Source organism: Bufo gargarizans, chromosome 1 (genome assembly GCF_014858855.1).
Source record: "Bufo gargarizans isolate SCDJY-AF-19 chromosome 1, ASM1485885v1, whole genome shotgun sequence".
In the NCBI taxonomy this organism is placed as follows: Eukaryota; Metazoa; Chordata; class Amphibia; order Anura; family Bufonidae; genus Bufo; species Bufo gargarizans.
The window spans coordinates 670,284,785-670,310,723 of record NC_058080.1 but is presented as its reverse complement, the minus strand read 5'-3'; the positions used below and the strand labels follow the sequence as shown (position 1 = coordinate 670,310,723).

Sequence of the window (25,939 nt, the reverse complement as noted above, 5' to 3'; positions counted from 1 at the left end):
AAAAAAAATATATATATATATTTTTTTTTTTTTTTGTGTGCGGCACCCGGATGTGTGGGGTGTCTGGGGTCCAGAGCACCCTCAGCTGTGCGACCCCCGACGGGTGCTGCAGTTTGCCCCTCCCCCCACAATTTTTGGGGCGCAAGCCCTTTTTTATTTTTATTTTTGGTACTGCTGATCAGCGAGTTTTTGTAGCAATTTTTCCGGGGATTGAAGCGTGTTTCTTTTTTTTTTTTTTTTTTTTACCACTTTTTGGGGCCTATCATTTTTATTTAGTTTTATATATATATTTTCTGTTAGGGTAGGGTATACATAAAAACACACCGTCCACATACACACACACACACACACACTCCCCTTTAGCATTAGAAGATGGCACGCCGGATGTTCTCGGCCGAGGAGGAATATGTCCAGCTGCTCTCCGACTCCAAGAGCCCCAGTGAGAACGGGGATGACCCCCCTTTCCTGTTGTCATCCTCGTTCTCATCATCTAGTTCACCTCACATCACAAAAGGTGTAATAGCAAGCGACCCAAAAGTCATGCGCACCCCAAAATAGTGCCAATCAAACCGTCATCTAATCCCGCAAAAATCTTACCCTACTTAAGATAATTGGCCAAAAACTGAAAAAACTATGGCTCTCAGACTATGGAGACACTAAAACATGATTTTTTATTATTTTTTTTAAATGACATTGTGTAAAACATAAATGAAAAAAAAATATTGTGTATCGCCGCGCCCGTAATAACCTGCTCTATAAAAATATCACATGACCTAACCCCTCAGATGAATACCGTTAAAAAAAATAAGATAAAAACAGTGTGAAAAAAGCATTTTTTTTGTCACATTACATCACAAAAAGTGTAATCGCAAGCGATCAAAAAGTCATATGCACCCTATAAAAGTACCAATCAAACCGTCATCTCATCCCGAAAGAAATGAGCCCCTACACAAGACAGTCGCCCCAAAAATAAATAAAACTACGGCTTTCAGAATGTGGAGACACTAAAAAATTTTTTTTTTGAAGAAATGCTTTTATTTGGTATTGTCGTGTCCTTAACAACCTTCTATATAATAATACCACACAATCTAACCTGTCAAATGAACGTTGTAAATAACAAAAAATAAAAACTGTGCCAAAACAGCTATTTCTTGTTACCTTGCCTCACAAAAAGTGTAATATAGAGCAACCAAAAATCATATGTACCCTAAAATAGTACCAACAAAATTGCCAACTTCTCCCGTAGTTTCCAAAATGGGGTCACTTTTTGGGAGTTTCTACTCTAGGGGTGCATCAAGGGGGCTTCAAATGGGACATGGTGTGAAAAAACCAGTCCAGCAAAATCTGCCTTAGGCTACTTTCACACTAGCGTTCGGGGCTCCGCTTGTGAGTTCCGTTTGAAGGCTCTCACAAGCGGCCCCGAACGGATCCGTACAGCCCCAATGCATTCTGAGTGGATGCGGATCCGCTCAGAATGCACCTGTTTGGCCTCCGCTCTGCTCAGCAGGCGGACACCCGAACGCAGCTTGCAGCGTTTTCGTGTCCGCCTGGCCGTGCGGACCCAAACGGATCCGTCCAGATTTACAATGCAAGTCAATGGGGACGGATCCGTTTGACATTGACACAATATGGTGCAATTTCAAACTGATCCGTCCCCCATTGACTTTCAATGTAAAGTCAGGAGTCCCTATTAATATACCATCAGATCGGAGTTTTCTTCCGATCCGATGGTATATTTTAACTTGAAGCGTCCCCATCACCATGGGAACGCCTCTATGTTAGAATATACCATCGGATTTGAGCTACGTCGTAAAACTCAGATCCGACAGTATATTCTAACATGGGGTGATGGGGACGCTTCATGTTAGAATATACTGAGAACTGTGTACATGACTGCCCTCTGCTGCCTGGCAGATGCTGCCAGGCAGCAGGGGGCAGACCCTCCTCCCAGGGCTGTGGAGTCGGAGTCGGAGTCAATTTTGGGTACCTGGAGTCGGAGTCGGCGAAAAATGAACCGACTCAGACTCCTACTAAATTTAAATTGGAATAAAAAAAAAAAGCAAGTTTAAATGTCCAAATTCATAAATGGTTATAATTAATGACTTCTCTACTGTAAGAATAAAGGCCAATGCATGCAGTGCCTCACATAACCGCAAAACAAACGCGTTCAGTGATGTGAAGAAGCATGCTTTTCATATGCTTCACTATATGGCACGCAATGCACAATTAGGAGTGGCAATACATATACTTTCCATTGTGTTGTGTTCTGATGTTACAGGGAACACAATGCCCATGGTTTACCTAGCCTCTCACTGATAAGGGATTAAGTAAATATGTGTTTTGCAGGACTAGAGACACTTGTATAAGTGAAGGGAATGGAGGGTCAATAGTTCAAGACTGAAGCTGTAAACCATGGATGTCAAACTCATGGCCCTCCAGATGTTGCAAAACTACAACTCCCATCATTCCCTGATAGCTGTAGTATGCTCAGGCATGATGGGAGTTGTAGTTTTGCAACAGCTGGAGGGCCACGAGTTTGACATCCCTGCTGTAAACCATTGGAAAAACTGCTGTCATTCAGCTAAGGCTATAAAACGTGTAAACTCAGAATGTTATCTTAAATTTTAAACATGACTATGGGATTCTTCTAGGGAAATCATGTTTTAAAATAAATGTCCCTTCCTGGATCCTCCCACTGCCCCATCTTCAGCAGAAGATCAGCACACAAAGGAGAAGGCAGCAGCTTCTGCCCAACTACCTCTCTGTGCTAGAAGAGCTTAGAAGAACTTCTTTCTTTCCTTCAAGGAATGTATAAAATACATTCGCATATTAAATACATAGGAGTCGGAGTCGGAAGTACAAAAAACTGAGGAGTCGGAGCATTTATCTACCGACTCCACAGCCCTGCCTCCTCCTCCTGTAATTAACTTATTGGTGGCCAGTGCGGCCCCCCCCTCCCTCCCCAGTATTAATTGTAGCCAGTGCGGCCCCCCTCCCTCTATATTCATCGGTGGCCAGTGCGGATTTCCAGTATTAAATATGACCAGTGCGGCCTCCCCCTCCCTCTATATTTATTGGTGGCCAGTGCGGATTACAAGTATTATGACCAGTGCGGTCTCCCCCCCCATAATTAAAATCACCCCCTCCATCATCATCATTGGTGGCAGTGGAGAGTACCGATCGGAGTCCCAGTTTAAATCGCTGGGGCTCCGATCGGTTACCATGGCAGCCAAGACGCTATTGCAGTCTTGGCTGCCATGGTTACTTAGCAATAAATACAAGCATTATACTTACCTGAAGAGCTGCGATGTATGACCGGCCGGGCGCTCCTCCTACTGGTAAGTGACAGGTCCGTGCTATAGGCAATGCGCCGCACAGACCTTTCACTTACCAGTAGGAGGAGCGCCCGGCCGGTCAGACATCGCAGCTCTTCAGGTAAGTATAATGCTTGTATTTATTGCCAAGTGACCATGGCAGCCAAGACTGCAATAGCGTCTTGGCTGCCATGGTAACCGATCGGAGCCCCAGCGATTTAAACTGGGACTCCGATCGGTACTCTCCGCTACCACCAATGATGGGGGGAGGGGGGTAATTTTAATTAGGAGGGGGGGGGGGAGAGGGGAGGCCGCACTGGTCATAATACTTGGAATCCGCACTGGCCGGCCACCAATGAATATAGAGGGAGGGGGGCAGCACTGGTCATATTTAATACTGGGGAGGGAGGGAGGGGGAGGCCGCACTGGTCATATTTAATACTGGGAATCCGCACTGGCCACCGATGAATATAGAGGGAGGGGGGCCGCACTGGTTGCAATTAATACTGAGGAGGGAGGGGGGGCCGCACTGGCCACCAATAAGTTAAATACAGGAGGGGGGGTGGGGTCTATGATTCCAGCATATAAGCCGGCCACACCGCTGCACCTATGATTAGGGAGTCATGGGACTAGAGAACATGCCGGCAATCAGGTACAAAAACACTCCTCTATTTAAAAAATCTTATACATAAAAAACCATATCAATACATAAAAACACAGAACGTGTGGTGGGAGCGATATCATATCACTGTTGAAACATTAGGTCTAATCTTTTGTCTAGACCCTTTGGCTGACATGCTGTCCAGTTGAGAAATCTAAAAGGATTCCCTATTTAGGAGTTTCCTTTTGTGACCACCTCCCCTAGCCGGCATCTTAACCCTTTCTTTTCCTTATATGCACATACCTGACGTGTCCCCACCATGAGCCACCGTAAAATGCAGACTGACTGACACATTGCGGCTCCCACGGAGTGGCACGTCAGATATGTGTCCACGTGCCCTCACTTTTATCGCATTGGTCATGCAACCGACATACTGTAATTCACAGATTGTGCAGGTAATCAAATAAATAGCAAATGCAGTATTACAATTAAGGTACTATTTTATATCGCATTCATTACCATTCACAGTGGATTTTAATGTTTTAGCAGTCACTGTGTGGTCGCAGCAAACACATTTGCCACGGCCACACTTGTAGCTGCCGTTAGTGCTCTGCCATGTGGATTGGGATTTCTTTCCATCCTGATACAGACTGGCCCTCACTGAGTTTGCTATGGTAGGGGCCCTTCTGGCTGCACATTTTACACCTCCTATTTCTGCCCATTGTTTATCATACGCTAATATTGGGAGATGTTTTTGAATTATGCTGCAGATTTCTGAAAATTCAACACTGGAGGCAGAAGAGATTCCATGTTATCTGGTTTATTCTGAGGGTATACTAGTGACTTCCTATCAAGTTCCAGTGTCTGATGCATGCAGCTGGTGACATGTCTCACTGAATAGGCCCTCTGAGATAACCTACTGGTTATATCTCTCGCCTCCTGTACATATGTCTCTATAGCTGAGCAATTCCGTCTCGCACTGATCATCTCGCCTTTCGGTATATTCCGCAATGTATGTAGTGGATGGCAAGATGATCTGTGCAATATTGTATTGCCTGCCAGAGGTTTCCCATAGGTGGACGTGTGAATGATGGAGGTGGTGGAGTCGCCCCTCAGGCGCAAATCCCAGAAATTAACCTCCTCCTTTCTGTGATGGACATCAAAAGCTATGGTCTCCAAACATGAATTGAGGTATTGGATGAAGTGTGGTATGGCCGCCACATCGCCAGACCATACCAACTGGACAGCTGTCAGCCAAAAGGTCGAAACAAAAGATTGGATCTAGTGTTGCAACAGTGATATGATATCGCTCCCACCACACGTTCTGTGTTTTTATGTATTGATATGGTTTTTTTCTGTATAAGATTTTTAGAGGAGTGTTTTGTACCTGATTGCCGGCATGTTCTCTAGTCACATAGGTGCAGCGGTGTGGCCGGCTTATATGCTGGAATCATAGGTATCCTCAGTATGTCATGAGTAAGGGCAGACATCACAACAGCCCGAAACCGGTAGACGAGGATTTTGTTTAACTGGATGTTTGATTTTTAACCGCTGAAATAAAGTACTTTCTTTCTTAAGGTGAAAAAATGGCTGGGTCCTTAAGGGGTTAAAGATGCATTCTGTCTAGTGCAGAGGCCCTAGGGGTGGTGTCTGACTGTAGTGTTTGGTCATGCACCACCCTCTTAGGCACTCCACTTGGAAAATATCAGTTTTCCCCGTAGCTTTCTTTTAACCTCTTAGTGACCACTAATACTCCTTTTACAGAGGTCACTAAGCAGTCTTAAGCTTTTTTTTTTTTTTTTTTTTTTTTTGCAGAGGCCTAATTCAAAAGATTGTAAAAAGGAGAAAAACATTTTTTAACACTCATTTATTTTGCGGAGAAAAGAATTTCTCCAATTGGGTCTGTTTATGTATCTTTTTTTTTTTTTGGGTTCTACAGCCTGCTGTGCTTCCTATGCAGACATAACCCCTTCCATGCCATGGTCCTTAGAGACTGCTGTATGGAAGGGACTGACCATCGGGCCGCTGCTCTGCTGTGGCAGCGGCTCCCCCGCCATGTAGAATGGCTGTCCTCACCTCCATACAAGCTGTCACCCCCCCCCCCCTCCCCTTCAGGATGGCAACAAGCCCCCCCCCCTCGTTCAGGATGGCCGGCAACGCAACAAGACCCCCCGCCCCCCTCCCTTCAGGATGACCGGCGACACAACAAGACCCCCTTATCCTCCCTCCTTAGGGACCGCTGCATGGAGGGGATAACCATTGGGCCGCTGCTCTGCTGTGGCAGCAGCTCGATGCTTGGAGGGTAAACTGAGCTCCCTCCCCATCTGGCCGCTGCTGTGCTGTTGTTAGTGTCCCTATAGTTACCATGGCAACCGGACGCCTTCACAGGCATCTGGATTGCTATGATATAGCAGAGTCTGATCAGGCTTACTGTGAATGACAATATATTGCACGCTGTAGAGTGTGCTGCAGTGTATTGTAGAAACATCAGACCCACTGGATCTTCAAGAACCAAGTGGGTCTGAGTCGAAAAAGTGTAAAAAAAAAAGGTGATAAAAATCTAACTTCTTCCTATATCCGCACATATAATTGGTTAAAGATGTAAAAAATAAAAAACACTAAACATGTTTGGTATTGCTGCGTCCGTAACGACCTGATCTATAAAATAATCATGTACTTTTACCGCAGCGGTGAATGCCATAAAGAATAAAAAAAAAAAAATAAAAAAAAATTAAAAACTTTGATGGAATTGCAATGTTGCCCACCGCACTTCCCTCAAAATGGTATAAAAAGTGATCAAAAGTCATATGTACCCCAAAATAGTACCAATCAAACCATCATCTCATCCCGCAAAAAATTAGCCCCTACCTAAGACAATCGCCCAAAAAATAAAAGATATGGCTTTCAGAAAATGGACAGACTGTTTTTTTTTTTTTTTTTTTGTTTAAAAATACTCTTATTGTTTAAAACCAAAATATATTTTAAAAAACAGACATAAGGTATCGCCGTGTCCGTAATAATCTGTTGTATAAAAATATCACATGTGCTTACCTGTCTTGGTGAACGCCGTAAAAAGCCAAAAAAGCTATTTTTTTTTATTATCACCTTACAACACAAAACGTGTACTACCAAGCATTCAAAAAGTCATATGTGCCCCAAAATGGTACCAATAAAGCTGTCATCTCATTCTGCTAAATATTAGCCCCTACATAAGACAATCGTCCAAAAAATTAAAAAAATATGGCTTTCAGAAAATGGAGACACTAAAACATGATTTTTTTTTTTGTTTCAAAAATGTTTGTGTAAAATAAAATTTAAAAAAATGCACATATTAGGCATCACTGTGTCTTTAACAACCTGCTCTAAAAAATAGCATGTGATCCAACCCTTATGGTCAACGCCATAAAAAAATAAAAAATTCCCAAGAAAGCACTTTTTTTTATCACCTTCCATCACAAAAAGTGTAATTCCAAGCGATCAAAAAGTCATATGTGCCCCCGAAATGGTACCAATCAAACCATCATCTCATCCCGCAAAAAATGAGACCCTAACTAAGACAATCGCCCCAAAAAATAAAAAATAAATATGGCCTTCAGAGAATGGAAACCCAAAAATGTTTGTTTGTTTTTTTCAAAAATGCTTTTATTGTGTAAATCCAAAATAAAACAAAATAAAAAAATAGACATATTGGGCTACTTTCACACCTGCGTTAGGTGCGGATCCGTCTGGTATCTGCACAGACTGATCCGCACCTATAATGCAAACGCTTGTATCTGATCAGAACGGATCAGTTTGCATTACCATGCATGTTCATGATATTGCAAATGGATCCGTTTTGACTTGCACTGAAAGTCAATGGGAGGCGGATCCGTTTTCAATTGCACCATATTGTGTAAGTGAAAACGGATCCATCCCCATTGACTTACATTGTAAGTCAGGACGGATCAGTTTGGCTCCGCATCGTCAGGCGGACATCAAAACGCTGCAATCCAGCCCCCTGGATCTCACAGGCCGTAAGTTGTATGAGTAATACACACAGTATTACTCATACAGCCAATGCATTCCAATACAGAATTATTGGAATGCATTGTAAAGGATTAGACCCCTAAAAGTTCAAGTCCCAAAGTGGGACAAAAAATTTAGTAAAAAAAACCAAGTAAAAAATAAAGTTTTCCCCCCAAAAAATTAAGTTTCAATGTAAAAATAAACAAAAACGTAATTTCCCCCAAAGAAAGATAAAAAAAATTGGTAAAAAAGTATACATATTAGGTATCGATGCGTCCTATAAACATATCACATGACCTAACCCCTCAGATGAACACTGTAAAAAAAAAACAAATATATAAAAAAAAACTGTGCTAAATAAACCATTTTTTTGTCACCTTACATCACAAAAAGTACAACAGCAAGCAATCAAAAAGGCGTTTGCCCACCAAAATAGTACCAATCTAACGTCAGCCTCATCCCGCAAAAAATGAGCCCCTACCTGAGACAATGGCCCAAAAAAATAAATAAAATATGGCTCAGACTATGGAGACACTGAAACATAATTTTGTAAAATTGGGTATAATTGTGTAAAACTTACATAAATAAATAAAAAGTATACATATTAGGTATCGCCGCGTCCGTATCGACCGGCTCTATAAAAATATCACATAACCTAAACACCGTAAAAAATAAAAACTGTGCTAAATAAACCATTTTTTGTCACCTTACATCATAAAAAGTGTAATAGCAGGCGATCAAAAAGTCGCACGCACCCCAAAATGCTAATAAAACAGTCATCTCATTCCGCAAAAATCATATGACAGCACCTTACCTTTTATAGTGTGTCTTTCTACCTAAAGATCTCACCATCAAGCGGCACTGTGTCTGATGAAGGCTAATGTAGCCGAAAACGCTTGTTGCCGCATTTCACTGTATCACAAAATAAAACGCAATTTAGGATTCTTCTCTACTGCTGTGATTTCTATTATAATACGACTGGGGTGGGAACCCTATACACAGCAGATACCCGGTGTGAACAAATTTGTCACATGATCTAACCTGTCAGATGAATGTTGTAAATAACAAAAATAAAAACTGTGCCAAAACAGCTATTTCTTGTTATCTTGCCTCACAAAAAGTGTAATGTAGAGCAACCAAAAATCATATGTACCCTAAAGTAGTACCAACAATACTGCCACCCTATCCCGTAGTTTCTAAAATGGGATCACTTTTTTAGAGTTTCTACTCTAGGGGTGCATCAGGGGGGCTTCAAATTGGCCATGGTATAAAAAAAAAAAAAAAACAGTCCAGCAAAATCTGCCTTCCAAAAACCGTATGCCATTCCTTTCCTTCTGCGCCCTGTCGTGTGCCCGTACAGCAGTTTACGACCACATATGGGGTGTTTCTGTAAACTACAGAATCAGGGCCATAAATATTGAGTTTGGTCTGGCTGTTAACCATTGCTTTGTTACTGGGAAAAATGGATTAAAATTGAAAATTTGCCAAAAAATTTAAATTCTGAAACTTAATCTCGAATTGCCAACTTCTACTCTAGGGGTGCATCAGAGGGGCTTCAAATGGGACATGGTGTCAAGAAAACCAGTCCAGCAAAACCTGCCTTCCAAAAACCGTATGGCATTCCTTTCCTTCTGCGCCCTGCCGTTTGCCCGCACAGCGGTTTACGACCACATATGGGGTGTTTCTGTAAACTACAGAATCGGGGCCATAAATATTGAGTTTAGTTTGGCTGTTAACCCTTGCTTTGTAACTTTAAAAAAATTATTAAAATGGAAAGTCTGCCAAAAAAGTGAAATTTTGAAATTGTATCTCTATTTTCCATTAATTCTTGTGGAACACCTAAAGGGTTAACAAAGTTTGTAAAATCAGTTTTGAATACCTTGAGGGGTGTAGTTTCTAGAATGGGGTCATTTTTGGGTGGTTTCTATTGTGTTTTTGAAAATGTCTGAAAAATTTCAAGATTTGCTTCTAAACTTCTAAGCATTGTAACAACCCCCCCAAAAAAATATCATTCCCCAAATGATCCAAACATGAAGTAGACATATGGGGACTGTAAAGTAATAACTATTTTTGGAGGTATTACTATCTATTATAGAAGTAGAGAAATTGAAACTTGGAAATTTGCATTTTCTTTTTACAAATTCTTGGTAAATTTTTTATTTTTTTTTATAAATAAATATTATTATTTTTTTACTTCATTTTACCAGTGTCATGAAGTACAATATGTGATGAAAAAAACTGTCTCAGAATGGCCTGGATAAGTCAAAGCGTTTTAAAGTTATCAGCACTTAAAGTGACACTGGTCAGATTTGCAAAAAAATGGCTAAGTCCTTAAGGTGAAATAAGGCTGTGTCCTGAAGGGGTTAAGGGTGTGCACACTTATGCAACCATATTTTATTTTTATATTTTTTCTTCCCTCTACCTAAAAGATTTCAGTTTTGGTTTTCAATTGAGTTGTACAGTTTATAGGTCACATTAAAGGTGGAAAAAGTTCTGAAATGGATTATCTGGTGTGTAGACTTTTTATATCCACTGTGTGTATGTGTGTGTGTATATGTGTGTGTGTGTGTATATGTATGTGTGTATATGTGTATATATATATATATATATATATGTGTGTGTAGAAAAAATATATATATAGAAAAATATATAATATAATATAATTTGGGGCACAAAATTCTGCAACTAAAAATCAGTTCCAGTTATCCTGGCTTGCAGAAATCCATGTGCTTGCTGCCCCATTCAAATGAATGGAACTGACTTTCAATCGCAGAATTTTCTGCCACAAAATCTGCCATGTGTGAAGGCAACAAAAAGCTACAACTTATTCCACAAAAAAGAAGCAAGAAATGTGAAAAAGAAATAATAATAATCACCATAATGTCTATAACAGGCCGGTCACTAAGAGTCTGAGTTATGTTACTATATGAAATAATAAACCTGTTTCTTGATTATTATTTTATTTTTAGGGAGGTGCAATACATTGTTCTTCAGAACATTGCGACCATGTCCATACAGAGGAAGGTAATGTAGGTTCTGATGGCAGCGCAGGAAGTAACAATTACCACCAGTTATTATTCCTCACTTATGTCTGTTTTTTTTAGGGTTTGTTTGAGCCATTTTTAAAGAGCTTCTATATTCTATCAACTGACCCGACTATGATTAAAACACTAAAGGTAAGACCAAGCTTTTCAAGGGAATTCGTCACCTTCAATTATTTTTCTGCCAGTTAAAGGGGTATTCGTTTTGGTTAAAGGGAGTCTTTCACCTAAAATGACCATTATACACCACAAACATGATGATATCCATTACATTCCCCATATTATAATCTTACCTTTCATATTGCTGTCCGTCGCCTATTCTCTCTTAAAAGCGCTTTTAATCCATATGCTAATCAGGTTCTGAAGGTGCCCAGGGGCGGCGTTTATGCGGCCGGTGCCCAGGCTCCACGGCGCTGTTCAAATCAAACCCCTCCCCTTTCACCCCTCTGGCCCGCCCTCGGTTCTTGAGATACCATCCTCCAGTCAATGACAGATCCGGCGCCTGCGCCCGCGCACTCCATTACCCACTAGGGCAGAGGCAGCAGAGCGTTTAATCCACATGCGCCGGCCCGATCTAGCCGGCGGAAGTAAACTGCCAAAATATCGGGATGTACGGGCCGGCGCATGCGCATGAAACGCTCTGCTGCCTCTGCCCTAGTGGGTAATGGAGTGCGCAGGCGCCGGATTTGTCATTGACTGAAGGATGGTATCTCAAGAACCGAGGGCGGGCCAGAGGGGTGAAAGGGGAGGGGTTTGATTTGAACAGCGCCGTGGAGCCTGGGCACCGGCCGCATAAACGCCGCCCCTGGGCACCTTCAGAACCTATTTAGCATATGGATTAAAAGCGTTTTTAAGAGAGAATAGGCGACGGACAGCAATATGAAAGGTAAGATTATAATATGGGGAATGTAATGGATATCATCATGTTTGTGGTGTATAATGGTCATTTTAGGTGAAAGACTCCCTTTAAAGTTATTCTCTAACCACAGGATAGGGGATAACTATTAGATCCCAGCAGTAGGACCCCTGCTGATCACAATAACATGGGCCCCCTACCCCCTGCAGCCACATGGCTGCCCCATTCATTTCTATGGGAGTTCTGGAGCCGAGTACTGTGCTCACCAATCTGCGTAATTCCTGTAGAAATCAATGGAGCTGCCTGTTTTTCGTGATTTGTGGGGGTCCCTGTGGATAGGGGATAACTTTTACCAACCAGAATACCCCTTTTAAACCAGATAGAGACGCTCTTTGTTTTTTTTCTAATTTTGTCTAATTGTCTGAGTGTCGATTTTTGTATTCTATTTCCTGAACATGATTATGAGGGGCGGCCATCTTCTCCGAGTTGTTGTTTATAATGTTGAGCAAACATCTGTTTTCAAGTTCGGCGTAAAAAATTCAGGTTATCTAAGAATTACGTTATGGTTCGTGGTAGCAAAATTCTTAGTTAAACCGACCTTAACCTTGTACGCCGAACTTGAAAACAGAAGTTCGCTCATCCCTAGTTGTTAACTGCATTTAGAGATACCATATGCTTTACAACAGTATAATCCCAAATAGTCACAGCACTCAGCAATAGTCTGGCTTATTTTAGGGTGCTCGTCATGGTTCTGTTCCCGACTCTACCTCAGGATACTTTTAGTTTACATACACATAGACAGCACTCCAAATATAGTGGAGATATGCAAATTAGTGTATTTATTCAGCCAGACATGGTGGTGTACAACAATGCAACGTTTCAGGCTAAAAAAAAAAAGCCCTTCATCAGGCTGGCGTACAAAAAAAAAAAAAAAGAAAAGTAAGGAAGCAAATCAATCCATAATTCAGAGACATCATACATATGCAGGGCTTCAGATGGCGACCAAAATGCGACTTAGTATTTACAAATGGCGACAAGACTTTTTAGTCTTGTCGCCATTTGCGACTAGACCCGCCGCGGCAGCTCTGAGGTTGAATGCAGCAGGGGGCACAGGAGATGGGGCGGCGGGGCACAGCGCAGTGGAGGAGTCTCTCCCTCCCCCCCCCCTTGTGCTGCCACCGCCAATAAGAAGAGAGACAGGAGGAGGAGGGGCTGTGGCCACTGCACCACCAATGAAGATAACTGACCTGTTAATACAAATACAGGAGGCAGGTGCCGGAATCAAATACCCGGCACCCGACCTCTATGACAGGGAGCTGCGATCAGCGGCAGTTAACCCTTCAGGTGCGGTACCTGAGGGGTAAACTGAAGCGGATCGCAGCTCCCTGTCCGTCTTTGGAACTGCCCGCCAGATCCGCCGATCTGGATGAAGTGACAAAGCATTTGTGAGACGCATCCGGATGCGGATCCGTCTCACAAATGCATTGCAAGAAGTAATCCATCTCTCAGCTTGTCATGCGGACAGACGGATCCATCTTGTATCTTTTTACACATTTTTACCGGTCTGCTCATGCGCAGACCGGAAGGACGGATCCGGCATTCCGGTATTTTGAGTGCTGGATCTGGCACTAATACATTCCTATGGAAAAAAATGCTGGCCTTCAGGCAAGTATTCAGTTTTTTCCGTAGCATGCTACGGTTTTATCTTTTGCCTTATCAGTCAAAATGACTGAACTGAAGACATCCTGATGCATCCTGAACGGATTACTCTCCATTCAGAATGCATGGGAATATACCTGATCAGTTCTTTTCCGGTATAGAGCCCCTGTGAGTGAACTCTATGCCGGAAATGAAAAAAGCTAGTGTGAAAGTACCCTGAAATATTAAGTTTAAATCCCCCCGTTTCCCAATTTTACATATAAAATATATAAACAATAAATAAATAACCATATTACATAGCGTTGCGTCCAAAAAGTCCAAACTATTAAATTATTAAAAAAGATCTCCTATGCGGTGAGCGCTGTAACAGAAATAAATAAATAAAAAAACATGCGATTAGCCATTTTTTTGTCACCTTGTCACCCCAAAAAATAGCATAGCACTGTTCTATTATGGTCCGAACGTTTCATAAAATGCGAAGTGCACGCGGCTTTTTTTTTTGTGTGTGGTATTTAGTATCACTATAAGGCCTCATGCACACGACCGTTTTTTTTTTTAAGGTCCGCAAAAACGGGGTCCGTAGGTCCGTGATCCGTGACCGTTTTTTCGTCCGTGGGTCTTCCTTGATTTTTGGAGGATCCACGGACATGAAAAATGAAAAAAAAAAAAAAATCGAAGTCAAGTTTGCCATTGAAATGATAGGAAAAAACGGACACGGATCACGGACATGGATCACGGACGCGGATGACAATCTTGTGTGCATCCGTGTTTTTTCACGGACCCATTGACTTGAATGGGTCCGTGAACCGTTGGCCGTGAAAAAAATAGGACAGGTCATATTTTTTTCACGGCCAGGAAACACGGATCACGGATGCGGCTGCCAAACGGCGCATTTTCAGATTTTTCCACGGACCCATTGAAAGTCAATGGGTCCGCGAAAAAAAAACGGAAAACGGCACAACGGCCACGGATGCACACAACGGTCGTGTGCATGAGGCCTAATACTTTTTTATGGTGACGAAAGCGAATTATGGGATTTTACTAAAGTATGACGTAAAGTCATGATTTTATTAAAGACACGGAGGCGAGTATTGCTTTAACCTTTCTTTACTTCTACCATAGCAGCAAAGAGAGAAAATGGTATACAAAAAAGAAACCATGGTAACAGACTCCTCCCCCTTATCCCAGTATATCCTTCCTTGTCTGTCTGAGCTCTTCCTCTTTCTTTGTGTCTCAAACAGCGCTGGTCAACCGGAACAACAGACGCCGAAACCACCGGGTAACGAAAAAAACCCTTGAACTCGTCGGCTTGGACCGCCACAACTGGACCTCCGACCGGAACTGTGTAACTCTAAAACATGAAGCCGTAAGCCTCTCAACCTAGGAAAAAAGGAAATAAGAGAAAAACCTTCTAAGAGCATAATCCAGTGCATTAGAAACATAGGATCCACTAGTTGGAAACACAGTAACAACTTTAAAATTCTGACCATACGGTAAATCAACAAAACATACTTACGTCAAAAACCCCAAGGGGTGGGTCCAGGGAGGGCAATACTCGCCTCCGTGTCTTTAATAAAATCATGACTTTACGTCATACTTTAGTAAAATCCCATAATTTTATAACAAGACACGGAGGCTCCTATTGCTTGTTTAAAGCTGAGCCACTATAGAATCAAAAGCATGCGAAGCCGGTCGGAAATAAAACTCCCGGAAAGTGGAAGATCTGGACCAATCCGCCAATCTCATAACATCCTCCAAACGAGCCCCAGATAACGTCATGGACGTAGCTGTCGCACTGCGGACCGAATGTGCCGTGAAGATAGACGTATCAATCCCGGAAAGGGATAGAATCCACTTGACCCAGCGAGATAACGTAACACTGGTAACCGGAGCAAACGGGCTGCGAAACGAAATGAATAAGTGGGGGAGAGAAAGAGACCGCAGTGGACGGGTTCTGTCCTCATACTCGCGTAAGCACGCTACAGGACATAGCTGTGGAGAAGTCGGAAAACGGGGGTAAGAGACCGACCGGATACTGGTTTTCGTGCGACGGGAAATGTTAAAGTGGACCCCCTCCGGGGTGAAGGATCTGGCGTCCCAATCCAAAGCACGCACATCCGAAACTCTCTTACAGGAGATTAAACAGAATAAAGTGACCAATTTGGCCGATAACTGACGTAACGACAATAGCTCATTTGAGGGCCAACTGACTAGAAATTGCAAGACATCCGACACATCCCAGGTAGACGAAAACCGTGGCCGAGGTGGTCGGGCCAAACGTGAACCCTTGAGTAAACGACAGACCAGGGGGTGTTGACCCGCTGGACGGCCGTCGACACCGTTGTGTCTGGAGGAAATTGCTGACCTAAAGACATTGATGGTGCGGTAAGCCTTCCCTGCCTCAAAAAGTGAGGATAAAAAGGCTAAGATGGAATTGACAGGGGCCGTAACGGGATCCAGAGTCCGGTCGACGCACCAGCGAGACCAAGAACCCCAGGCGGCTCGATAAGCCCGTCTCGTCCCGGGCGCCCAAGCGCAGTCCAATAAGAACCTAGCTGTTCCTGAAAGTCCAGCGCCTCCTCCTGGACTCCCGATATCTTGCAAGCTAGGAGGCGTAGCGACCCGTTCTGCAGGAGTGGGTGAACTTCTCCTGCAGGCCCTTGGAGTAGTGACACCTGAGTGGGAAGGAGAAACGGAAAGTCCACTAGAAGTTCCAGGATCTGAGGGAACCAGGACTGGGTTCTCCAAAACGGAACAATCAGAACCAGGTTCGCCAACTGCTGACGAACCTGAAGGAGCACTCGTGGAATGAGCGCGAAGGGAGGGAATGCGTACATCAACGCTCCTCCCCAATGTTGAAGCAGAGCGTCCACTGCCTCCGCCAAGGGATCCGGCCTCCAGCTGAAAAACCTGGGCAGTTGGGTATTCAAACGGGAAGCGAAGAGGTCGACTGCAAAGGGACCCCACAGAGAAGAAATAGCAGAAAAAACCGTCTCGTCTAACTTCCAGTCGCTGGAGTCCGATATGTAGCGAGAACTCCAGTCCGCCAGAGTGTTGTGAAGGCCTGGAAGGTACTCGGCCACCACAGAGATGTTCCTGTCGAGACAGAATTCCCAAAAATCCTTCGCCAAATGGGTCAGAACCACCGACCGTGTGCCACCCATACAATTGACGTACCTGACCGCAGATATATCGTCCATGCGGAGCCTGATGGCTGAGCTGACCACACCATTGGCAAAACTGCGAATGGCAAACGACCCTGCTAGGAGTTCCAGGGCGTTGATGTGAAGATGGGATTCTTCTGGAGACCATGGACCGCCCGTGGACACACCACTGCAATGTGCTCCCCATCCGTGCAGGCTCGCATCGGATTCTATGATCAGATCCGGTTGGGGACCCACGATCGCTCTGCCATTCCACACTGACAGGTTGTGGATCCACCATCTCATCTCGTCCGTCGTCTCGGCATCTAATGAGACCAAATCTGCGTAAGAGGCCCCCGACCGAAGGTGAGCAATTTTGAGGCGCTGCAACGCACGATAATGGAGGGGGGCTGGGAAAATGGCCTGTATTGAGGAGGCCAGAAGTCCGATTATCCTTGCCAAATGCCGCAACGACATCTGAGGTAGGCGTAGAGCATGCTTCAACTCCTTGCGGATAGCCTTGACTTTCGAGAGTGGAAGACTGAGGGATAATTCTTCCGAGTTCACCTGGAAACCCAAGAACTCTATGGATCTGGAGGGGGTCAAACAGGATTTCTCCTGGTTGACAATGAACCCCAAGTCGGAAACGAGCGTCACCGTCAAGTGGAGGTGTCTCAACAAGAGAGCCCGTGATTGGGCCATGATCAAGATATCGTCCAGGTAGACGATCAGACGAACACCTCTGCTGCGAAGCCAAGCCACCACTGGGCGCATGATCTTGGTAAAGCACCAGGGGGCGGAGGACAGGCCGAACGGAAGGCAGGTGAAGCGCCAGGCCTGACCGTTCCACAGGAACCGCAGCAGGTCTCTTGAAGAGGGGGACACTGGGACCGTGAGATAGGCGTCTTGGAGATCTATCTTGGCCAACCAATCGCCTGGAAGGAGCAGATCCCTCAAAAGATGGATGCCCTCCATCTTGAAATGTCGGTATTGTACAAAATTGTTCAGGGCTTTCAAATTGATCACCGGGCGCATCTGGCCCCCTTTCTTTTGCACCAGGAAAATACTGCTGATGACACCCCCACGATTCTCCGGTGCGCGTTCGATCGCGCCTTTCTGCAGAAGATCCGACAATTCCCTCTGAAATTGGGACCGTGCCGCATAGGACAGTGGTACCGTAGGGGGGGCTGGGATGGAGCTCGGATCGGCAATCAGATCTATTGTGAACCCCTGCACAGTAGAAAGGACCCATTGGTCTGAGGTTATGCCTGACCACACATGAGAAAAGAATCGGAGTCTGCCCCCGACTAAATGGTCTAAAAAAGGAGGGGGACGAAGAACATAACTTACCGAATGGTCGACGGGAGCCTGGATTCCCTCGGAAACCTCGTGACCTGAAGGGAGCGCCTCGTGAGGGAAAAAAGGACGGCTGATGTCTCTGATCCTGGAGGGATGCTCTATAATTAAAGGATCCTCTGCCGGAACCTCTGGCATGAAAGTTGGAACGGCCGGACAGTCGGCCCCTAGCACTGCCGGCCCTGTTGGAAAAACGCCCTTGAAAGACTCGACGCATCGAAGTCTGGGCTTTATCAAGAGCCGTAAAAGCTCCTACATATTTCCCTAGCTCTTTAATAAAAGAGTCGCCAAAGAGCAACCCCTGGGCGTCCTTGCCCGCTTCAGTCAATGCTAAGTTCGAGAGCTTTGGCTCGATCTTAATTAGTATTGCCTTCCGCCTTTCAATGGCGAGCGAGGTATTGGTATTACCCGCTACGCATATGGCTCGCTGGGCCCAACCTCTCAATTCTATAGGGTCTACCTGGCTACCTGCCGCGATAGCGGACTCAGCCAAATCGAAAATCTTTGCTAAAGGACCTGTAATGTCCAGTAGCTTGTCTTGCACAGCCTTCAAGGCCGCGTCTAGCCCTTTACGGGGGTTAAACCCCGTCTTCGCCAGAAACTGGACCATCTTTGGATCCACTGATGGCGTCTCGCACACTTTGTGTGGTATTAAAGGACGAGGGCACTCCGCCCGCAACTTATTACGCGATTCCTTACTAAGCGGATTGCGTATGCGAGCCTCCATATACTGCGCCACATGTGTGGCGGGCATCCATTCCGCGGAGCGGGGATGATGCAGCTCCTCGGGGTTAAACAGCGGTTCCCCAGACGGATCCAATAAGAGATCCTCTGCTGATCCCTGTTGTAGTAACGGGGCTTCCGGGTCTAGATTACGAACCGGATCCACAGCAATATCCGCCAAATCGTCCTCCACCTCATCCGTCAATTCATAGACGTTGTCATGAGTCTCCTCCTCTGACTCCCTATCAGAGTCTGACCTAGGCTCAGGTAGAGACCTGGCAGTCTTCCATGCCCGCGTTTTTTCTGCCTGGCGGGTACAAGCTCGTTTACGCGACTGAAGCGCGTTGTCTTGGGATGGGGATGGCCCATCAATCTGAGGTGTTCTGGAGACAATAGGAGGTGGTCCTGGAGGTGGGACCAAAACCTGGGTAGTAGTAGCAGGGCGCGCCATAAGGGCCTGAGATATAGACTGGGTCAATGCAGATGACATCGAACCCATGGCGGTTATAATGGCATTAGATATGGATCTTTGCAGTGCCACCTCATGGTCGTCCGGGTGGATCACCTCGGACCTCCTATCCTGCGCAGGGGAACCCTGATCTACTTGGGGGGCTTCACTAGGGGCCACAGAGGCAACGGAATTCTTTCTGACAGACATGGTGAAGTAGCAAAAGGCAGGGGTTAGTCACCCCGACCGGAGCAGCAAAAATAGCACTAGAGGAGAAAAAGAGAAAAGGGGATAATGAAGCCAGGAATCATAGCCAGCTAGTGGGTAGACGAAATGGAATAAAACAGAACTTACAAGGCTCAAGAGCAGTGGAAAAAGACCGCCAGGAGATGCGCTGTGCAGAGCGGGATGTCCGGTGTGTGCAGAGCGGGGAAACGCACAGGGACGGCGAAATCTCGCGAGATCTCGCCGTCAGTAGCAGCCGAATGCGAAAAAATGCGAAAATGCGAAAATATGCGAAAATATGCGAAAAAACGCGCGCGAAATCTCGAACTCGCGAGACTTCGGGCGAGAAGGAGAGGAAGAAGAAGCAGAAAGCGCGCGCAATGGCGGCGCAGTCTGAGGTAACGAGGGACAAGGATGACAGGGCAGAGAAACGGATCACACGGGGGGAAAGCGGGGAAGCCGCAAAAACTGTTATAAGGACAAACCCCTAGGCAGAACGGCCACAGAAGTACCTGAACGAAAAAACATATACATATATATACGTACCCTAGATAAATAAATATATATATATACAGGAGAGAAATATGTATCTACGATAAGAGTCTAATCAGAATCTAATAAAGAAACCGAACGAACCGATAATCCAAGCACATAAAAATACAAATATACCAGACCCTGAGCAATGCCACAGAGCTGGAGAGTACTTATCTGCCTGGTAGCAGCAAAGAAAGAGGGAGAGCTCAGACAGACAAGGAAGGATATACTGGGATAAGGGGGAGGAGTCTGTTACCATGGTTTCTTTTTTGTATACCATTTTCTCTCTTTGCTGCTATGGTAGAAGTAAAGAAAGGTTAAAGCAATAGGAGCCTCCGTGTCTTGTTATAAAATCAAAATTTTGGTATCGAAACAACCCTACGCCGTTCTGATCGGCGTAGCGTTGTCGCGATACCCAAATTTTGATTTGGTTTTGATTTGGCGACTAAAAATTTTATTAGGCTCCTGAATTTTTTTTGTTCAGGAGCCAATGGCTACTAGGTATTTTTTTTAGTCTGGAGCACTGATATGAGTAGATATCGTGCTAGTAATTTCATTTATAAATAATCACACAATGGTGATACCAGGAATCGGTACATAGACCATGATCATATGTAACAATACATAATGGTGAAAGAGTTATTACAATACTTAGAGCACACCAATTTAAATAGCTGTGCAAATACCAGAGGGCTGAAATAGAGGCAAGACAATAAGAAACAATAGTGGAGAGTGAGGTAAAGGGGAAGGTTGCATCCACAGACTGGGGCAGCTAGGAGGAACGCTAATAGCAAGGGTGGTGGAACAGAAAAGAAAATGGGTATAAAGACATGAATAGTAAATCTTACCTAGGTTGTGACCAGGGTCAGGAAAAGCCGGCGCTACATTAGGATAGGCGGGCGCCATCTTAAATACCGGAAGAAAAGCGTCAGCAGCGCAGTTAAGAAGGGAATATCGCCATGCGCAGGCCCATAAGCCCGAGAAGGACGCAGGCTAAATGCCAAAGAGAGACAGGGTGGAGGAGGCTTGGGTATGACGGGCGCCCTGAGTTGGGGGCAGCCATTTTGGTTGGGGGCAAAGTTGCCAAGATAATTCTTTTGGGGGGAATAGCACATTAGGGGACCTAAGATACTCCTGTACATATGGATAGATTATGGGCAACTGCCCACAGGGAGAAATGGGGAAAGGATAGAAAAAGGAACATATGTGGAAACTGAAAAAATTCCCTGTTTTTCTTTTTGTACGCCAGCCTGATGAAGGGCTTTCCTTTAGCCTGAAACGTTGTATTGTTGTGCACCACCATGTCCTGCTGAATAAATACTCTAATTTGCATATCTACAATTTGGAGTTCTGTCTATCTGTACATATACTACATATGCTTTACAACAGCCACCATGGGCCATAGACACAATAGACTGGAGCTGATCTCACTGACTTCTATAGAAGAGGGTTCTAGGCATGCTCTGTGACCTGTGCAGAGTTCAGGAGGGAGCAGATAAGCTGTGATATCACCTATTGTGAATGGTGGTTACTGAGGGGCATTTATTAATATGCATATGCTAAGTGGCACAAATAGGGGTGGGTGCTTAGTGGGAGGGGCTGGATTTACTATAACATAGCCAGACCTGGCGTCAGTTATATCTCAAGTCTACACCAGCCCCTGGTTGGCATATATTTGAGTGTCAGAGCCAGAGATGTGCCTCAATTTATGAAGAGGCAACTGCCAACACACAGGGAATCCAGACTGGCATATGGGAATGGGTAGATTGCAATATCGAAAATGAAATCTAACATCACCAAAAGCTTGATTTAATCAATGGGTCATTTTCTAACGACACATAGCAGGTTGCCCTTGAGCTCATATGCAGCTACAGTGCTTTTTCCCACCTGCTTGGTTTGTGTAAGGCTACATTCACACGACTGTATATGTTTTGCGGTCCGTATGGCATCTGTTTTTTTTTTTTCGTGGATCCATTGTAACAATGCCTATCCTTGTCAGCAAAACGGACAAAAATAGGACATGTTTGCGGGGCTACGTAACGGACATACAGATGCGGAAAGCACAAGGTGTGCTGTCCGCATTTTTGGCGGACCCATTGACATGAATGGGTCCGCATCCCATCAGCAAAGAACCGAAATGGACAAGGCATCAAAATACATTTGTGTGAATGTAGCCTAATCGTACATGCATGTTATAACTCCGTGCCACTAGGAGAACCCCTTTAATATATGATTGAACCCCGAATTAGCTTTATAGTTAGTGTCGCCATCGTTGCTTAGCTCCTGTGTTAAAGGAACACTGCAGGGAGACAGGTATATGGAGTGTTACACTTAGTGCAGGTCATATATTTGCACACCCCTCTATGACATCCTACACTATGTCAAGTGCTATATCTAGTGCAGACCCTTCACTAGGCATAAGACCATGTATGTGTTTTGTGTCTTAGTTATACGTCTGAAAAACTAGCGTGTTATTCCATGCTCTCATGATCTTGTATGATTTTTTTGCAGCTTGACATAATGACTAATCTGGCAACTGAAGCGACCATCTCCACTCTGCTCCGGGAGTTCCAGGTCTTAAATCTGCATTTTATCTTATTCCTAACCTATTATCATGTGTCACCAGATCACTTTCGGGGCCTGTGGCCAATAAGACTTCACATATGCAGCCAATGACTGTCTGCTGTAATGTGAAGACTTAGGCTACTTTCACACTGGTCTTTTGGTTTCCGTTTGTAAGATCCGTTCAGGGCTCTCCCAAGCGGTCCAAAACGGATCAGTTTTGCCCTAATGCATTCTAGGGCTGCACGATATGGAAATTTTGTGCGATTAGGGCCCTAAATATTGCGATAACGGTATGCGATGCGATATTTTAAGGGAATTGTGCTAGAGGTCTATTTGCTTGGATTTTCAAGGCAAAAGCGCACACAAATCACTGATAATGCTGAAATGTAATTATGCTCAACTCAAGAACTGAAATGCACAGTGTTTTTCAAAATAAAACCTCTTTTACTAAATTAAATAACATATTTGCATTACTGCAAAAGTACAAAATACAAAACTTGCCATTTTCTCACTAGCACTGCACAGAACAGATAAATAGAATAGATATAAGAACATGTGTTTATTAAAATAAGATTTTCTGAACAAACAGGAACTTTTTAAAGAACACCATAGTCAGCAGTAGCAATATAAGGTAATATACCGTATTTTTCGCCCTATAAGACGCACCTGCCCATAAGACGCACCTAGGTTTTTGAGGAGGAAAACAAGAAAAAATAGATTTTGAACCAAAAGGTGTGCTTTTGGTGGGTTTTGAATTAATGGGGGATCTGTGGATAACACTGTTATGGGGGATCTGTGGATGACATACTGTTATGGGGGGATCTGTGGATGACGTACTGTTATGGGGGGATCTGTGGATGACGTACTGTTATGGGGGGATCTGTGGATGACGTACTGTTATGGGGGGATCTGTGGATGACGTACTGTTATGGGGGGATCTGTGGATGACGTACTGTTATGGGGGATCTCTGGATGGCACTGTTATGGGGGATCTCTGGATGGCACTGTTATGGGGGATCTCTGGATGGCACTTATATAGCATCTTATGTTATGTGCGATCCACAAATCCCCCCCCCCCCTTCCCCCAAGTGTCCCTGCAGTGTAAATGACCCCCAATACAGGGGCTGGGGGCCGGCATCTGGATTAGAAATGACAGCGGGGACTGGTGCAGTCCCTGTATTCTAATGCACTGGCCCCGCTCACGATTGTATAATCTTATCTAACCATTGTTAATATATAATAATCATGTGTAATCTAGCTGTATTACTTACAACTAAGTTCCATAGCAGGGAGGACGCGCGGGCGACGCGTCACTTACTACGTCACGCGCCTGCGCCGCCTGCTTCATTCATAAAGTGGGCGGCACAGGTGAGTGATGCGCCGCCCTCCCAGCCTGCCTCCTACCTCCTCTCGGCTACAGAACTTAGTTGTAAGTAATACAGCTGGATTACACATGATTATTATATCTTAACAATGCCTATAGGTTAGATAGGATTATACAACAATAAGCGGCGCTGGTGCATTAGAATACAGGGACTGCATCGGTCCCCACTGTCATTCCTAATCCAGATGCCGGCCCGAGCCCCTCCTCCAGATGCCGGCCCCAGCCCCTCCGCACTCCGTGCTGTGCGGCATTGTGGCGGCTGTGTATCATTGTAGGTAATCGCAGCATTTTTGGGTCGGCCAAATCGCCATATCTCAATCGTCGATTATGGGGATGCGATTGCTTTGGCGATATATTGTGCAGGCCTAATGCATTCTGAGTGGAAAAGGATCCGCTCAGAATGCATCAGTTTGCCTACGTTCAGTCTCCATTCCGCTTTGGAGGCGTGCGCAGGCCCAAAGCCGGCGCTATATTGGGAATGCTTGCAGCGTTTTGGTGTCCGTCTGACGAAACTGAGCCAAACGGATCCGTTCTGACACACAATGTAAGTCAATGGAGACGGATCCGTTTTCTATGACACAATCTGGCACAATAGAAAACGGATCCGTCCTCCAACAGTTTTGGCTATGTTAAAGATAATACAAACAGATCAGTTCTGAACAGATGCATGCGGTTGTATTATCTGAACGGATCCGTCTGTGCAGATCCATGACGGATCCGCACCAAACACGAGTGTGAAAGTAGCCTTATCAGTCATACCTAGGGCATCTGTCAGCAGATTTGTACCTATGACACTGGCTGACCTGTTACATGTGCGCTTGGCAGCTGAATGCATCTGTGTTGGTCCTATGTTCGGATGTACCCGCATTGCTGAGACAAATATGAAGCTTTAACCCTTTCAGCCCCCTGATGTTTTTGCGTTTTAATTTTTCACTCCCTGCCTTTTCGGGGCCCTAACTTTTTTTTATTTTTCCGTTCACATAGCCATATGAAGGTTTTTTTTTTTTGTTTTTGTTTTTTTTTTGCGGGACAAGTTGCACTTTCTAATGCCACCATTTAATATTGCATACAATGTAGTAGGGAGCTGGAATAATTCCAAATGGGGGTAAAATTGGAAGAAAAAAATGCAATCCAGCAGTTTTATGTTTTGTTTTTACGATATTCCCTATGTGGTAAAAGTGACATGTTACTTTCATTCTCCAGGTTAGTATGTTTATGGTTATACCCCATATGTATAGTTTTTCTTGCATTTAATTACTGAAAAAAATAAAAACCTTGAAAAAAATTAGTTTTTTCTTTTAGTCACTGTATTTTGACCCCTATAAGGTTTTTTTAGTTATTTGTATGGAACTGTGTGAAGGCGATCTTTACTTTAAATTAACACTATTTTGGGGGGTGTATGATTTTTTGATCACTCTTTATGCAATTTTTTGCAAGAGGTGAAGCGACAAAAAAAAACCTGCAAATTGGCCATCGTGACTTTTTTTTTTTTCGGTTTTGCCATTAGCCGTATTGGATTTTTTTTATATTTTAATAGTGGCGATGCCCATGATTTTGATGTTTTTATTATGTATTTTGGGGGAAGGCGAGGGTGATTATACATTTTTTTAAATCTTTTTTTTACAGTTTGAAAAACAATTAATTTATTTTAGACTTTTTTATTTTTTACAGCTCCCACAGAGAACTATAACAAGCAATTGGCAGATTGCTTCTGTCATAGACTCCAGTGCATTAGGATAGGAGTCTATGAGGATTACATTATGTTCCTTTGTCTGTCTGTGTGTGTGTGTGTGTGCTTTGCTCGGGTATATTTAATCTATTTCATTTAATGTTTGTGTCGTTAAAAGATATGAACACTATCCACTATAACGGTGACCTCCACAGCCCCCCACCCCTTAACACTGACCCCCTTCCTCCCCCACAGCAGCCCTTAAAATTGGACTTTCACAGCAGCCCACCCTCTTAACTTTGACATTTACAGCAGCCTTCTCCTTTAACCCCTTAGTGACCACCCATACGTGTTTTTACGGCCGTTTTTACGGCAGCCCGGTCTAAGCTCTGCACAGCTCCCCCGTGCAGCGGGGA

The 25,939-nt window shown here is 44.3% G+C and overlaps 2 protein-coding genes across 3 annotated transcripts in view; one reads left to right on the top strand and one right to left on the bottom strand.

Moving 5' to 3' along the window:
• AP3B1 (adaptor related protein complex 3 subunit beta 1) overlaps positions 1–25,939 on the top strand; it is a 316,263-nt gene that overhangs the window by 101,554 nt on the left and 188,770 nt on the right. For both annotated transcript variants that reach the window (XM_044276105.1, XM_044276102.1), the window contains exons 10-12: positions 10,890–10,944; positions 11,025–11,096; positions 22,417–22,479. In XM_044276105.1, the coding sequence (XP_044132040.1) occupies positions 10,890–10,944; positions 11,025–11,096; positions 22,417–22,479 (190 nt within the window). The remainder of the gene's footprint in view (positions 1–10,889; positions 10,945–11,024; positions 11,097–22,416; positions 22,480–25,939) is intronic.
• On the bottom strand, positions 14,583–20,099 carry LOC122924732. The gene is made up of 2 exons (XM_044276101.1): positions 17,668–20,099; positions 14,583–17,625 (listed from the first exon to the last, which is right to left on the bottom strand). Exons 1-2 carry the CDS (start codon positions 19,354–19,356, stop codon positions 15,127–15,129), a joined length of 4,188 nt encoding a protein of 1,395 aa, XP_044132036.1. The 5' UTR covers positions 19,357–20,099; the 3' UTR covers positions 14,583–15,126.